General features: G+C 42.5%; 1 protein-coding gene across 1 annotated transcript; it reads right to left on the bottom strand.

Moving 5' to 3' along the window:
• Window positions 1-1,143: 1,143 nt before the first annotated feature.
• On the bottom strand, window positions 1,144-4,151 carry SP9 (Sp9 transcription factor). Its single transcript, XM_034786060.1, has 2 exons — window positions 4,005-4,151; window positions 1,144-3,196 (listed from the first exon to the last, which is right to left on the bottom strand). The coding sequence occupies exons 1-2, from the start codon at window positions 4,023-4,025 to the stop codon at window positions 1,850-1,852; spliced, it is 1,368 nt and encodes a 455-aa protein (XP_034641951.1). The 5' UTR covers window positions 4,026-4,151; the 3' UTR covers window positions 1,144-1,849.
• Between the last annotated feature and the right edge of the window lie 11,839 nt (window positions 4,152-15,990).

Here is a 15,990-nt window from a genome sequence, read left to right as displayed (position 1 = left end):
AGGGAGTGAAAATAATTTTCATTTCAATAATTGCCTTCTGGTCAATTTAACTGTGCCTTATTTTGAAAGAGCCTGTCTAAATGAGATTCCTGTCCCAAATGTGTTCCCAGGCCTTAGCCCAGCCTTTAATTATTCCTGAGGTTTTTTTTCTTCAGAATAAGACGCTGCACTGAGTAATCACAAAGAAGTCAGAGAGCATCCTTGAACCTTTTCAATAGCAGAGCCACTGATATTCAAATAACATGCAAGGACCATTTGACTGCATGGGGACATAAGCATTTCCAATTCACTATTTGCATAGATCAACTGTCTTTGAAAAGGAAAGGAGCAGTTGTCTTCCATAACATTAAAAAGCCTAGTTATCAAATCAAGTGCTTAGTTTGGGGCTTTTAAAACGTTTACATTTTATCTCAGGTTGCCCTTTACCGTTTGACATGCAAATTTGGTGCAGTTAATTTAGACAATTAAAAGGATCTTCAAGGGAGCTTTGTCACCGAGAATATTCGGAGTTGTCCCCGTGGACCAGCTGAGATAAAGTTGGCCAGAACAAATGATGTCTAGGAGATTAATTAGATATTTGATAAGACATGAATCCCTAATAAGGGAATACAAGGCACAGGGGGCTGCTATGTGCTCTAAGTCAAAATTAATAACATTTAACAAGATTTTCATTTAGGCATGAAATGTCTTTTCCGGAGTATTGACTCTAGCGGTTTATTCCCCCGAGATCATCTCCCAACCGAGGAAGCCTTGTGGGGCTAAAGACTTTTTTTAAAAAACAGTTTCTTTGCACAGTTTAAATTTTTTTGGGGGCATTTTCATAAATTGCGTTTCCAAATTCGGATAGGTTTTAAACGTTCTTTATTTGGGGTGAGATCTTGGGGGGCGGGGGAATGACGGTTTGAATGAGGGAACACAGTTATAGGACATAACCCGATTGAAATTTGCCTTAAGATGTTTGATTAATTTGGATCCCTGACATCAAATGCATTTCTTGTTTTTAAATCCCATTCACTTGTATTACTGTACTAGCATTGGGAGAGGAACTAAGGGTTTGCATTAAAAGCTGCTCCATATAAGGGCTGGGGAAAAAAGAACAAAAACCGTAAGTATATTGTTCAGAATCCTTTAATAATACCAAAATGAAAATATTAAGTCAAGATTTTTTCATACAGATAAACGCATTTAAATTCTTTAAATGACCTTAACTTACGTGTGTTTGAGTGAAATGTTAACTCAACATTTTAAATAGCTTTTACATATATACCGACTTCCACAAAGTGCATCAGAAATTTAAAAAAAAATAAACTTCCTGAATTTCAGGAATTCACCAAAAAGGACAAAAAAGAGACAAAAATAAACCCCCTATCAGAATCAACGCTTACAAGAAAAATAAGATAACACAATCTTTTTTGAACCCTATTTATACAGATGTTTATGGAATACAGAGGAACTGTCTCAGACTTCCACTTTAATTTCTCACCTTAAGCCTCTTTTAGGATGCTTTCCTTTTTTTAAAAAAAAAAGTGTCATTGTAACTAGATTTCGTCAGGCAGGACCTGCTGGAGCTAGAGACTAGTAATCCACACCACGGGCGGTTTTAGGTCCCGTTGGTTTCGCACTGCTCAGTCTGTGCGGGCTTGGGTCTCGCTATTGCTCTGCCTCAAGAAGCCGGGTCAGTGTCCTGCGGGGCTGAGGGGTTGGGCTGTGTCTCTGGGGCTTGGCCCTGGACCCTGCGCTTTAGTCCAGTCGCTCCTGCAGTCTGAGCGCAGTGTGGGGGGGCGGCTCCTTCGCCTCTCCCCGGCCTGGGCTTTGCAGGGGAAGAGGGCGGCTGTTCCGTCCGGGCTCCCTACGAGTCGTTTGGCACCGCGGTGGATTCCTTGCCGCCGCCTCCCCGGGCAGCGGTCACCCCCTCGTGCAGGATGAGGTCGGGGGACTCGGAGCGGGGGGTCTCCAGGTTGCTGGCGTCCGTGTCGCTGTCGCTGCCCTTTTTGCCCCCGCCGCCCCCGTTGTGCGTTTTAATGTGTTTGCTCAGGTGGTCGCTGCGCATGAAGCGCTTGTTGCACACGGGGCAGGCGAAGCGCTTCTCGCCCGTGTGAGTCCGCAGGTGCCGCTGCAGCTCGTCCGAGCGCGTGAAGCGCTTGCCGCAGAAGAGCCAGTTGCAGACGAAGGGCCGCTCGCCCGTGTGCCAGCGCAGATGCGCCTTCAGGTGCGAGGTCTTGCCGTAGACCTTGCCGCAGCCCGGGATGTGGCAGCTGTGCAGCCCCTTGCGCCGCAGGCTGGCCCCGGCCGGCCCCAGCCTCTCCGCCTCCTGGCAGTTGGGGCAGTCGCAGGTGGCCCGGCCCGAGTACCTGCGGGCGGAGCGGGCTGAGCCTCCCCCGGCCGCGGCGCCCGTGATCATGGCGCTGGCTGCGGCCACCGCCGCGCTGGAGTCCGTGTAGGAGGGCAGCACGGGCTTGAAGCCCTCCTGGGTCAGCAGGTGCTGGCTGGTGGAGAGCAGATGCGAGGCGGCCGTGGAGCCCAGGCCCGTGGAGCTGAAGGCGGAGTGGGTGAGCGAGCTGAAGTCGGGGTTGTAGGTGCCCAGCTGGGAGTGCAGCGAGGCCTGGGGGGCGCCCGAGTGCAGCGAGCTCTGGAGCCCCCCGGCGGGGTTCTGCACCTCCAGCCAGGAGCCCGGGTTGGTGTGCACGTCCCACCACGAAGAGGCCGCCCCGTTGGCCACCTCTCCCGCGGCCAGGGTGGAGTGGAAGCCCGACTTGTACCACGATTCGTAGGGGTGCGCCATGCCCACCCGCGGGTACAGGCTCTCGGCCGCAGAGCTGTGCACTTTGGAGATGAAGGCCGACTGGCCGCCGGGCTCCTGCGGGGACACGCCCGCCGCCGCCGCCGAGTTGGAGAAGAGGCCGCTGTAGTCGCTGCTGAAGGCCGAGGAGGTGGGCGAGGTGGAGGCCAAGCAGAAGGCACTGTTGGCGGTGCCCGTGCCGCTGGCCAGTCCGCTGGAGCCCCGGCTAGTGGCCACCGTGAAGCCCGAGAGACTGGAGCCCAGGTTACAGCTGGAGGTGGAGCGTTTCCAGGGGTGAAAGCCTCCCTTGGCGAAGGCGCTGGACTCGGGTAAAGTGGTCAGAGGGCTGGTGTTCCCGATCTTATTGCAGGTCGCAGCCAGCATGGCCAGGGGAGTTGTTCCAAATCTTGGCTCTTCCTAAGGGAGACACAAAGCAAGCCCGTGAGCCTTGGAGAGCCCAGGAGAAGCGCACACGCAAACACAGCAACGTGGCTAAATAGTCTCTGCCCGAAAAGTAACACTGCAAAAGTAGCCTTTCCTTTTGGATGAAAACGCCACCCTGCCCAACTTGATGCAATTTCTATCTTGTTTTCAGGGACCTATAGTGCTTGAATAAACGCTACAAACCGATTTAATTTAATGATACACTTCTCCATAATGTCATAATGGGGACGACCGACAGTGATGTTCTAAAATAACACAGACGTCATTTCTTAAGAGTTTTGTAGAGGTTTGAGACTCTTTATGGCAATGCTTTCCTCTTTCAACGTGCGACTGTAAAGGCAAAAATCCCCAGGGAAACGAAAAAACGATGTGCTCTAAAGCCACAAGGGTTAGAGCTTACAAAATGAGCCAGCAGAAACATAAACAGAATTATATTGCTATATGGCTTTGGTGCAAGCATCAAGCACCAGGCTGGTTCGAGAAAATCCATTCCAATTTGGCATAACCCTCCTCGAGTTAAAAAAAAAAAAAGTTCATTTATTTCACAACAAAATAAACTTGATACTAAAGTCGTCTTGCATGTGAACGGTACGATTGGAAATCAGCCCCGCACGCCCCCGAAACATTAATCGAGTTTGCCCTTCAGTTGCAGCACATCGTCATTTTTATAACTAGAAACTGCAATACAACAGCAACAGTTTTTTTCCAGGGTAACAAACCTGCCCCCGAGAAACTACAACGAAAAACATGCCGTTTGTATAGAGATGTTTCTCTGACTTACCCCAAGTATAGACGTAGCCATAGCACGTCCCTTGGCTGGGTGATGGGATCGAATGGGGGGCTCTGCCTTGCGCTCAGCCCGGAGAGATTGTTCAATTTCCTCCTAGCTCCCCGCTTTACTCCAGTTGCACTAAGTACACTCCTGGCTCTGGAGGGCTAAACTCAGCCTAAGTGTGGGGAGCGCCTGCTTTGAAGTACCGCTGGCTGGGTCTCTCACCCAATGAGGGCGCAGAAAGAGCAGGCAGGAGCTGCCCTGCAGCCAATCAGACACTTGGAGGTGCAAGAACCAGGGCTCAGGGCGCGTGCCAGTCAAAGGCACAGGGATGAACTCAGTGCTTTGGACTAAAGAAATTATACTGTAATTAACTTTAAAAAACAACAACCTGGGTTTAAATATCCTTAAGGTTGTGACATAAACCAACAAAAGCCAGGAAATTCCAAGTTAGGGCTGACACTTCCTCCGTAACTAACGGGTTGTGGGAAAAGGGGGGAAGCCACAAAGGGCAGGAGCTGGATGTCAGCATTCACTTTGAATTTTGTCAGTTTTAACCATAGATTCAAATTATTCGGCTGTATTATATATTCTCCATAATTACTTACCCAATCCAACATACTAGCTGGATCCGGGAAATATGTATTTCTGTTTCTTGTAAAAAGAGGGTTTATTTGCTCAACAGGCCATTCCTTTCATTGCCATTCTAGAATCTGGCCCAGCAGGCAAATTGGGCAGGTGAGGCATAGACAATGCACATCATACATGCCCAAAAGTGACTATACAAATTTCTGTCCGAGAACAGTAACCACATTCCAAAGTGTATTTTAGTCCTCTATATTTTTGTCAAAGTACTAAGTGATTCGTCATGTTGACGAATAGCAAATCATATATTTGCTAGTTTCTTTGAGGAAAAAACATGAGACTTTTTAGTTACATATCCCCCGCAAAAAAAGGATATTAAACTGACACGTATCTTTCTTTTTATATTCAGATAACTGCCAAAAGGAGCCGGAGGAGCGATTGTTTGTTTGTTTGTTTTGCTGGAGAGGAAGGGTTTTTATCTTAAATAACTTCCCTGGTTAAAGACTTTGAATGTCAAGTTTGCAACCTGGAGCACATTTTTCACGCCTTATAGAAAGGCATGAAAACTGTGCTGCTAATAGCAGCAACCGTGCTTCCTCCTAGCAGTGCTAGGGCGCCGCTGGAATAAGCCTCCCCAGCACTCGCCTGTGGCCTCTGCACTGTGCACACTCCACACGCCCAGTGAGCGACAGACTTTACCTGCTCTCTGCATGTGCGAAATGTAAGTCCAAACCTTGGCTCCTAACTGTATTGCAAGCTAGTCCCTTTGACTGTAATTATTAGAAGCTTCTTAAGTAATTGCATTGAACTCACCCGCACTGTGTTGCGAAAGATCAATAGACGGACAACTTTTTAAATATTGCGATTGTATCTGTAGCGCTGAGATTATTACGGTGTCCTCTTTCTCTGTCTTCCCGGGTGCAGCTAGTTACAGTTCTGAAGCAGAAATCTGAGTGCATTCAGGCAACCCTAACTACTTGTTCTGGATTGCAGTAAATATTCTCCTTTTCCTCAAATCCGCTTCAGTAATCCAGCATAAACCCCAGCACTAGATGCAAAAATACACATTGTTAAAGGACGAGGTGAAGAAAACCCTGGCTTAAGGTTCCTTTTCGCTTGTCTTTATTTCATTTCTAAATGTTCCAACGAGACAAGATAGCACGTTGTTGTACATTGTAAGCATGACCCAGTCTGCAATAACTATAGCACAGCGGCTAGGGATGTCAGTGCAGATTTTCTTTCATTTAAACATGTACGGCTATTTTCAAAGGGTGTTTGCCTTTTTGACGCTGTGAATATTTAAAATAGTGAAAGTCAGGAGAAATACTGTTCTGCCCCTAATACTTTGCACTTTGATTTACGCTGAACACAGGGGGCCAGCGAGTGAATTGCAATCCCTTTCTCCAAGAGGTCTGCCTGGAGCAGATCATAAACGGCAGTTTTACCCAGGGGGGCTGTAGCACTCCTCGAGTGGAGGCGATTGAAAAGCGATGGGGGGAGTGAAGGGGGGAGAGCCCTGGAGCACAGGAAAGACTAGGAGTCCGACAGGGGCACCCGGGAGCAATGGCCCAACAGGTGATTCTTTCCTACGGGGGGAGCCAGCGCTCCTGTTTGTTTAGAGGATCTGCCGTTGGTTTACTAATAGGGGAGATTGTTCAGTGGCAACGAGGCGTTTCTGACCAACCCCGGGGCAGCAAAGGGAGGAGAACTGGCGAGGCTCCCCCCCCCTTAAGGAAAGCTGACAATCCCTTTGCAGATTATTTAATTCATTACTTTATGTTCAAAACCCAGCCATTTAACCCAGAGGGTAAAGGCACCTACATACCACTGGCCTTTTCACATGTTATGTTTCCAAATCCAATCACATTTTTGTTTTCTGTTTTTATATACGCACGGGTAGGGCGTTACATATAGTATTAATCAATTTGATAATAACAAAAGTAACTGAAATCTACTAAAAGAAGGCACACATTTAAAGAAATAAACCAATTGCAGTGAAATAGGAAACGCTCCTAAAATCTTTAGGGGGTCAAGAATTTTCTGACAGATTTTTTTTTATACGCCAAAAATCTAGTTTTTTAAACAAAGATCAATGTGTTATGCTAGAGTGTTGAGCTGACTGTTAAAACATTTGGGGGGATAATGACAATGTAACAAAGGCCTGGTTTAGAGTGAATCACCACCCTTTTAAAAGTTAGAGCAATTTTCAGGAGAATAGCTTTCAGCAAACGCTTTACATTATTCAAAACGGCCAAATAATGCTCTATTATAGCGCCTGAATGCTGCCAGTCAGCCCATAAGTGCAATTTGTGCAAAGGCTCGGTGCCTTATCTCCACTTCTTTATAAAGAGGTGAATATAAAACAATTTCTTCCAAACCCAGACAGAGAGCACGAAAATTGCTTCCCTTTCTGCAATCAGGGCAATTTAACTGGAGTGCAATTAGCACTATTAAATGTCGATTCTGCATAAACAAATCTGACTAAGAAGCGAAAGTGGGGTGAGAACCTCATATAAACTGAAACTGATTTTTTTAAATTATGTATCCGGGTCCTTTACAATTGATCCGTGACGTTTTCATCTCGGAATATATTTACATCATAAATACACTATGGCTAAATCAACATAAATCTTTTTTAAGTCTCAGTGTGAGTACTAATAAAGAAGAATGGTCTAATTAAATGAAACAGTTCACTTCCTTTGAACAAATATTGTTTCCCACCTTCCCTTTAACAGATCTTTTGATCTGTGCAACTACTAAAGTTGCTGTCTTCAAGAGGTAAAGCTGGGAAACAATTCGTTCATTAAAGCTGATTGGAAGGCTCATGGGCTCATTCAAGAGCGTCAGATGAAATGGTTCTTCCGTTCAAACAGGGCTCTGGGAAAGAGCTGCCAAATATTTTCCAAATACATCGATTTAACAGCAGTTAAATGTGAGGTTGCTGGACAATTTCCCGGGAATCCTAGGACGGACGCGGAATTTACACACGGATGTTACGGGGGCGGGGAGGGAAGAAGGTGTAAACCTTTCCAAGTTAAGGAGAAGCAATCAGATTCTCTGCCAAATAAGAAACGTGTGTGGGGGGAAACCCGCAAAAATGCCCATCGCTTATACAAATAATTGCATCCTGCCATTTTTTTTAGCATCAGGGCTTCCATATGAACATTTCTCTCAATTATGGTTTCCATTTACATGATACAGACTCCACTATTGATTATGAGAGCAGGGCCGAGGGGGACCAGGTGATAAATTAATAACTTTAGTTAAGAAAAGGCTTCCCCACTATTCTATGCAAGAGTAGATATTAAAAAGGGGGGGGGAGCTATATATAGAGAATGTTAAAATACAGCCTATGGTGCCTGTTGAGTCCCTGAATTATCTCCGCTGTAGAGTTTTTCATTTGTGGGCAAAGATGAAGTGCAGCTTTTGATTAGAAGAACATCTTTTGTAGTTCATAAAAAGGGAATGAGCACAGGGATCAAATAGATCATGGAAATTAAGTGAAAATTATGGAACTCTCCGACAGTTTGTACTTGAGCTTTCATTTTATATTTGTTACATAACTCCCTCCCTCCCACTCCCACCCTTACCCATATAAATAAAGACCCAAAGATGGAGCAATTGATGGACGAAGCTTTAATCTTTCCTCTATCTTTAAGGTCCCACTATTTAGAGGTAACGGGGAGACACATATATTCTGCAGTTGTGAAATCTGCAGGATACATTGAAAAAATCCTTGTCTCTTAAGTGCTCTCCAAACATTTGCCTATAAAACTAATTTTCTTCCGCTAAATTTATTTGACCCATATATTTTAACCCCCCCTCCTGTTCTGTTTATCTCAAACGAAGACACGTTAACAATTAAAGAGAAGACTGCAGTGTCAAAGGAAGGAAGGTGACTGTAGACTGTATGATGATTTTAATTACTACAATTATTGGAAGATTATTCAACAAGCTTCATAGATTTGTTTACTACATCGATAGGAAAAGCCTCAGGAACATTTTATGAGGATTTTATCTTCTTGGTTCACATTCCTTACAATACTGTTACGGTATATAGATTAGACATGACAAGATCAAACCGCAGCAGGTTTGAAACTCAGCCAACGCTAGCGTTCTTAGAGCTATCTGTATTGAAATTAATGGGCTTCTAAGTAAAGGGAATTGAATTAGCAAACGATTGGACCCATATTTACAGAGTATAAAGCTACCTTTTGCATATAAGTCGGTTAAAGAAGAAGCTCTGATAACTTCGGAAATTTGGTAGCGTTTTAAGTAGAGAAACATTGGCCATGTTTATTAGTTTTGCTTTCTTGATACACAAGCCAAAATACCAGCGGTATCGTTACTTTCGGATTTCCTAACTTCCACTTCTTCCTTTAGTAGGGCTCATTAGATGTGGTGAGGGTAAGCATTTGCACTGTAGAAGGTAAATGCGACATTAGACACGTTTGCTCAAACGGTGCACGTGAAAAGGGAAGATCTATTTTTTTTAATCTCTGATCTTTTCATGTACAGTTCTTCTGATATTGGACTAGTTTTTTATTAACATCTTTGGCAAGGTCTGACTCAGTATGTTGGGTTGTGACTAAGAAAACTAGCTGTAGCTATAGGTATATGGGAATGTAATAAGCAAGATGACTGGCATTACCAAGTGCTCTTCAGTCCACAAAGACCAATAAATCCTACTGGTTTTGCCCATTAATGAACTGCTGATTTCGATCAGGAAAAATACACTGACACTCTCTCCCATCTCTATGTTCTCCTTTCCCCTTGTCCTGGTATTAGGACTAGGAAAGACGGAGAGCCGTTCATTGTGCTCCTATGTGTGCTATAATTATTGGATCTCAAGCTTAAGGTGAATTTCAGCTCAGATCATGAACCATTTCACGTTCAAATGCAAGCTTGCAGTACTTTCCTAGTGGCAATTAGGAGCCTATTACAAGCCATTAGATTGATCAATGTACCTTAAACAATGTGAATGATTTATATGGCGAAGAAAAAACCTTCTTACATCCATTGTACTGTTCCAGAGACCAACCTGGCCCCGTGAGTCCATCCATCACAGCTTTAAACAAGAAAAGCTATTTATTTAGAAAACTTACATGCAAAGAAACAGACTCGGTTCGTTCGTCTTGAGAGGTATTCGAGCTTTGTCTGGTTTTCTCTCTTTATTGGTAAAGAGACGTAGGCTAGAACAATTGGTGATGGGGGGAGGAAGAGATTTGCTGGGTTCCAAACGGATTAATTCACCTTGTACCTGAAAGAAGGAAACAAAGAGATTCCTGACTGCTTCCTAAGCAATCCCCTCTTCTGCTGTGTAAAGGCAATGCAACGAGAAAAGCACGGGGTTACATATTTGTTTAACGAAGTGTTTGGGTAGCTTTGTAGCCTTTTAATTACATCGGGAACACAGACCCATTAGCCATTGAAGTTCTAAAACGGTAAAGGAGCTGAGACCCAATCGGATGAAGGAAGGGCTATGCCACAGCGTTCCCTACAATGGCTAAATATTTCAACTAACCTAAAACGAAGAAATGACTAAATATCTGCGGCGATCAAAGCCAGCCCAGCCCCCATAGGCCTGGGTCTGTTTGCAGTTGAACACAAGACACATTGAACTTCCCACGACAAGGAAATTCATTCCCGTTTCTGACAGCCTGCAAACCAGGGGGCTGAGGGAAAGGACTGACCCACTTCACACTTGTCAACACACTTCTGGTTAGGCTCTGCCTACATTCAGGTCGAAACGACCAGAAACTAGTTTACCGAACTAGTTTCTGAACTCAGTGCAAGGGTGCATGTTTCTATTTTAATCACACCGTGATTGGATGAGTTGTTTTCATAGTTCTCTGAATGAAGTGCTCTGAATTTAAAACACTGGGAAGAAGAAAAACCCCATGCAAACTAACTAAGCTTTTCTTTTAAATATTCCAGGTTTATTCCCCGCTGGGGACAACGTAACTGGTGGAAATATTTGTTAATTAAAGTGTGCACAAGAATTGCAGTTGCAATGTATGTGCCCTTCGGGTGGACATTTAATCCAACATATCACAGGAGTGACGATGTTAACTAGCACGAGATTCTAAGCATTAATTTGTCATGTGCCAGTTACCGTCTGGTCTGTTGTTTTCTACATTCTAATCGCTAGCAATCCCTTCAGAGCTTGTCAAAAGTAACCCTTTATCACATCATTTGATGAGAAGGAGCAGGAGGTAAGCACAGTGCAATAGCATCGGTACAAAGAGACAGGGTGTCAAATCCCATTAAGAGATATGAGCCTTTAAAAAACAAAAACAAACAGGGACTGGATACCATTAATTTAGAATCTGTTTTTCCAATTTGTTCCTAGGAGATTCAAGCCTATTTATTTAGGAATCTAGTTATCAACTGGCTTCTCTTCTTGATTTAAAAAAAAATAGTAAAATGCATCATCTACCATGTAAACCGAGCAGTAGAGGCAATAGGACGACACGAACTGTCCTTCTCGATAGGAGATCCTATAATGAGAGAGGGAGTGTTTCTACTGAGTCTGACAAATACCAAACTCGGTTCTTCCCTTTCTTACAGAGCCTACACCATCAAGAGCTTAACACACGGAAGCCGCAGCGTGTCCTGCTTACCTTAAAGTTGTCCTTTCTTCTAGAGAAGACGTGAAAGAAGAATAAAGGACATGGAGGCCCCGTTCAAAGGCTTTCCACACACCGTCCATTTAGTCATTTGGCTTTAATGTTTTTTTTTTTTTTTCCCGTCTTTCCTTTTTCCTCCAAAGCTTTGTGCTGGACACCTCTCCCGGGAGAGTTACTGTGCCAACTTCTCAGGACAGGTCCTATCGTTCCCTTACTTTGTCTCTGTGCAAAAAGTACAGCTACTTAAAGTGCTTTGCTCCAGCCTAAACCCAGATTTGAATGCTCGCTTGCGAAAAAACAGCCTATGCCTTCATAAAGTGCTGCTTGAGGCAGTTATATTACATCTGGGTTGCATTGCCCTGTAATGATCAGTCTTCTTATTGTGATCAAGTGAACTTTTACTAATCTCCACATTTATTGTTTAGGTAAATAGATGCTGCTTTTAATCAATATGGAGGGCCACACCAATGCAACTCAAAGTAACTTAAGTCAACTGTAAAGAGTTCAATGTGTGTATAATTACAGAGGACGTCAACTATTCACTTCAATCTAATTCAATGTCTCTGTACGGGGGGGAAGGGCGGGAAGGGGAGGAGTTGGGAGGGAGGAAAGGAAAAAAGAAAAAGCCACAGAGGCCAAGCAGCAGCCTAGCTGAACTTTCAGGTTGCTTAACCGATCAAAACAGCTAGGTGAGTGTAAGCGTATGGGTGCAATACAACACTTTCTTCCCACACAAAAGATTGATTGCATCTTGCCCTGGCATTAAATGTGCTATTATCAGAAGAAGCTGAAATAATGCATACAGTCATTTTAAAAGAAAGCAGGTTTCCTTTGCGAATACACCTATTATTTCAACAGTACTCAAGAACTGTTTCAATAGGGCAGGTTGTTGCTTACAGAAATACATTTGAATATACACTGAGGTTTTTAAAAAACATTTTAGTCGGAGTTATGCCTGAAGTTCTCATTAAATTTACCATTTGTAAAGGACAGATTCAATGAAAATGGCTTTTAGAAAAATAGAGCTGGAAATTATTTTGGCCTTTCTGACCTGGAAAAGGTGATAATTTACAGCTACACCAGATATTGAACATGTCTGGGCTTTTAGGCATTCGCTAACAGTTTCAGTTCTCTACACAGCTGAACTTGGTCTGGGACCATCCAGGAAATCATCTCTTTTTTTTTTGGATATGCTTAAGAAAGCGGTGAACTGAAGAATTTCCCACTACAGCTGCAAACCTAGCTGAAACAGTATTGAGGGAGAACTGCTCCTTTTTAGGACAGAACTGAGGCATGAATGCTGATTGTCAACTCTTTATAATATTTTCAAAGCAAATATAGTTAACTTCTCTCTGTTCTCTATCAGTGCAATCCTTCTTTCAGGTCATTTACATAAATGTCTCCCCACTGGCTATTTCAGACTTAAACAATCAACAGAGCATTATGTAACATAAGACAGATGGGGTCAGTGGGTTCCACCTTAAAGGATCGCTTTGAGTGGGATTTCTCAAACTTCTAAGTGATTTAGGAGCACAAGCCCTGTGGACTTTTAGTGAGATGTGTTCTTAGGCGTTTCTGAGAAATTCCACCCTTTGCACTCAGTTTCCAAATTCAGAAGATGAAGTGGGTTTTAGCCCACAAAAGCTTATGCCCAAATAAATTTGTTAGTCTTTAAGGTGCCACAAGTACTCCTAGTTCTTTTTGGTTATACTGTAGTATGTCAGTAGATCCTAACTGCGAGATGAGATTGAGTCAGGAAGTCAGATGGGAACTAGCTGTTTTTCACTTTTTGCAAAATGAAGTAAAATAGGTTTTTCAGACAAGGCTTGTGGAATGGACAGGAGGGGATGTCATGTCTATCGTGCTCCTGCTTTATTACTGAGAGTCAGATCCTGTCGTCCTTACCCAGGTAAAAGTCCCATTGAAGACAATGGGAGTTTTACTTGGATAAGGATGGCAAGATCTGGCCGTTTGTTGTTGTTACCTGGTGGATTACATTCACAGAGAGGATAACACGAAACAGCTACTCCTCCTGTATTGAACTATTTTTGTGAAACATCATGTCAAAAATGTCCCTTTTTTGTGGTTATGTGTAACTTGCTGTCTCCATCCGAACTAGCCTAAGAAGGATTGCCAAATTTTACTCCGAGCTACATAATTGGGGTTGAGAATAACATTACAGATGCTGTAGACATCTGATGTTTCCGGAATGATATGACTTTAGGTCTTTAAATGACACTTTAGTTTCCACTGCTTTCAGTCCCCCTGGAACGTACTCCTATTTAGGGTGCTCAACACAATCTATACTTGAATTTTAGTCCTGTTTTAAGGGGATTGACTAAAATGATTATATATGCTAAGTGGGGAGAGGACACAAATGTTTGCTATCCCTAGGCGGCAACCTAAGAGCAACGCATCTTTTTAAGTGTCTCGGCCCAAATATCTGTTTAGTGCCTACACTAAAATTTACAATCTGGTAGTAACACACTTTTGAAAAAGGGGGGGGGAGGATCAAGAGTAGACATGAGCAATGTTTGAAAGGGTGAGAGGAGTTTAAATAGTCAATTACTAAATACTGTGATGGTATGGAAAAGTATACAATCACATTTTGTTTAGTACTAATGCTCGATTGTGGTAATTTGGGAACCATATTTATCACACAACAGTTTGTTCTTCAGTTTACACAAAAGTAAAACTGTTTCATTAACTAGATAAAACATTTGCAAATAAAGTAGGATTTTCTGGGAAGTAATAAAACCTTCAAAATACTCAGTTTTCAGTGTGCCAAAAGTGCAGACTGGGAATACGACACACCTTATTTACTTCAACGTGCTTACGTTGGCCAGTGGAATCCATGGTCGAATGTTTATTCATACGTGTGAGAGTAACTAATCATATAAACCTAGATATTATTCCAAGATAGTATGCATAGGAACTTGTGAGGGGTAGGAGAAGGGTATGATACAAGGGGCTTTGAAGCTCTGTAAGTGAACCTCTCCAAATGAAAACTATTTGCAACTGATCTCTCTCTCTCTCTCTCTCTCTCCCTCACACACACAGACACACCAAGTATGATTAGATCAGGAGGGGGGAAATCCCTTTAAATTAGTTACTCTTCAAGAAAATCCAGTCAGATTAACAGTTTGGTAGTTCCATATGTGACTCCCCTTTTGTTACAATATTTTTCAAACCACAGTTGCCATAGCAACTGAATATATTTTTCTTTAAATTTTTTTTATCTGTTTGAAAAAAAATTCTTGCCAGAATTCTTCCATAACCGCTTCCATTAACTGCAGTGATTCTTATTTGTGAGGCCAGCACTCATGTCTCCTGCTATCACAAGTCATTCACAAATCTAGCAGATGTTTTGTTTGCTAAAGCCAATTTAAGCTTTATAAAACATGCATTTTTTCCACCTCCAAAGAGCAAATATCAATAAGGATGGGATTCAACACTGCTAATTTGATAGCAGATAAAGCACTTGATACCCACTTGATAGCAGGCAGAAGCTAAAAAAATCTAACAGTACCAGTAATTTCAACAAAATAAAATAATCCCAAAACAAAGGCCAACAGTCAGACCCATGCTTTTCCGTAAGAGTCTTATATACTGGAGTGCCAAAAAAAAATGAGGGAGAGCCCTTTACGGAGAGGAGTTGCTAGTAATCTCAGGCTTTATCATTTAATATATTTCTGTTAAACTCTTGAAATATATGTAGCTGTAAAAGAGAGCACTTTGGTACAACTGAACACCAAGTGTTGTAAAATGGGATGCACCTAGTATATTTAGTCACAGCAAAAAAACCCCCAAATAAATAAATAAAGAATAACGTGCAGTGAGGCTGTCTGATAACATCTGGACAATTTTCACAGGGTTTTAGGGTTCAGTCATTGACTTGAATAAGGAATAATCACCGCAATAACTGTATTGTTACAGGCACGCAAACTCTAGAGTGCCAATATTGTCAGTTTTTGTTTAAATTCCTAATCATTAATTTTATTATAATAATTAACTTGCCCTTCCACAGCAGATCCCGTCTGCAAAATCTCAAAGCACATTATATACACATCAGTTAATAAAGTCTCACAACAGCTCCCTGAAATGTTATCTCCATTTTATAGATGGGGAAACTGAGGCACAGTGTAAATTACTTACTCCAGATTACATACAGGATCAATATCACATTAGATTTCACATTTACATTTTATGTGTACAAACTTGACCATTTCACCTTTTTAAAGTAGAAAACACAATTTATCCATTCATATTGCACATTTCAGGAGCTGCACTTTTCTTAAAGGTACACATTCAATAAACCTACTTATTATAGCTATTTACATTCAGAAGGTCCTCTTTGTACTAGAAAAACTATAAAAAATTTTAAATGTAATTTTGTTGCAAATGGCATGGCATCCAAAAAAACCCAGCTGCATGACTTTTAAGGTTCTAACCTCAAGGTTAAAAACCCCTGCCTTAGAACAAAATAAGGGCATGTAAGCTGTGTGTGGTAGTCTTAAGATTTAGTGAATGGAAAAATAATAAAAGATATGCCCACACTAGATGGCAATTATTTTTATTGGGGGGGCAGGGGGTGTCTTTTTAGCTAAATGCTAATCTTTTAGGCCTTTACACTTATTGACTTAAGCATATATCGCTACATAACATATGGAACACTTTCTATCCATCACTTTTAGCAGCTGAGCATGCAATCCTTACTCACGTAAGTAATGCTTATTAACTCCACTGGTGATACTACAGATTTACACCAGTATAACAGAGAT

The sequence above is a fragment of the Trachemys scripta genome, chromosome 11 (genome assembly GCF_013100865.1).
Source record: "Trachemys scripta elegans isolate TJP31775 chromosome 11, CAS_Tse_1.0, whole genome shotgun sequence".
NCBI lineage: Eukaryota > Metazoa > Chordata > Testudines > Emydidae > Trachemys > Trachemys scripta.
The sequence above is the reverse complement of the archived record's forward strand: the minus strand, read 5'-3'. Positions and strand labels throughout refer to the sequence as shown.

Coding starts and splice junctions, on each gene's coding strand:
- SP9 (XM_034786060.1), bottom strand. CDS start 4,025: ATGGCTACGTCTATACTTGGG. Junction 3,197..4,004: donor TGGCTACGTCTATACTTGGG/GTAAGTCAGAGA, acceptor TGTCTCCCTTAG/GAAGAGCCAAGATTTGGAAC.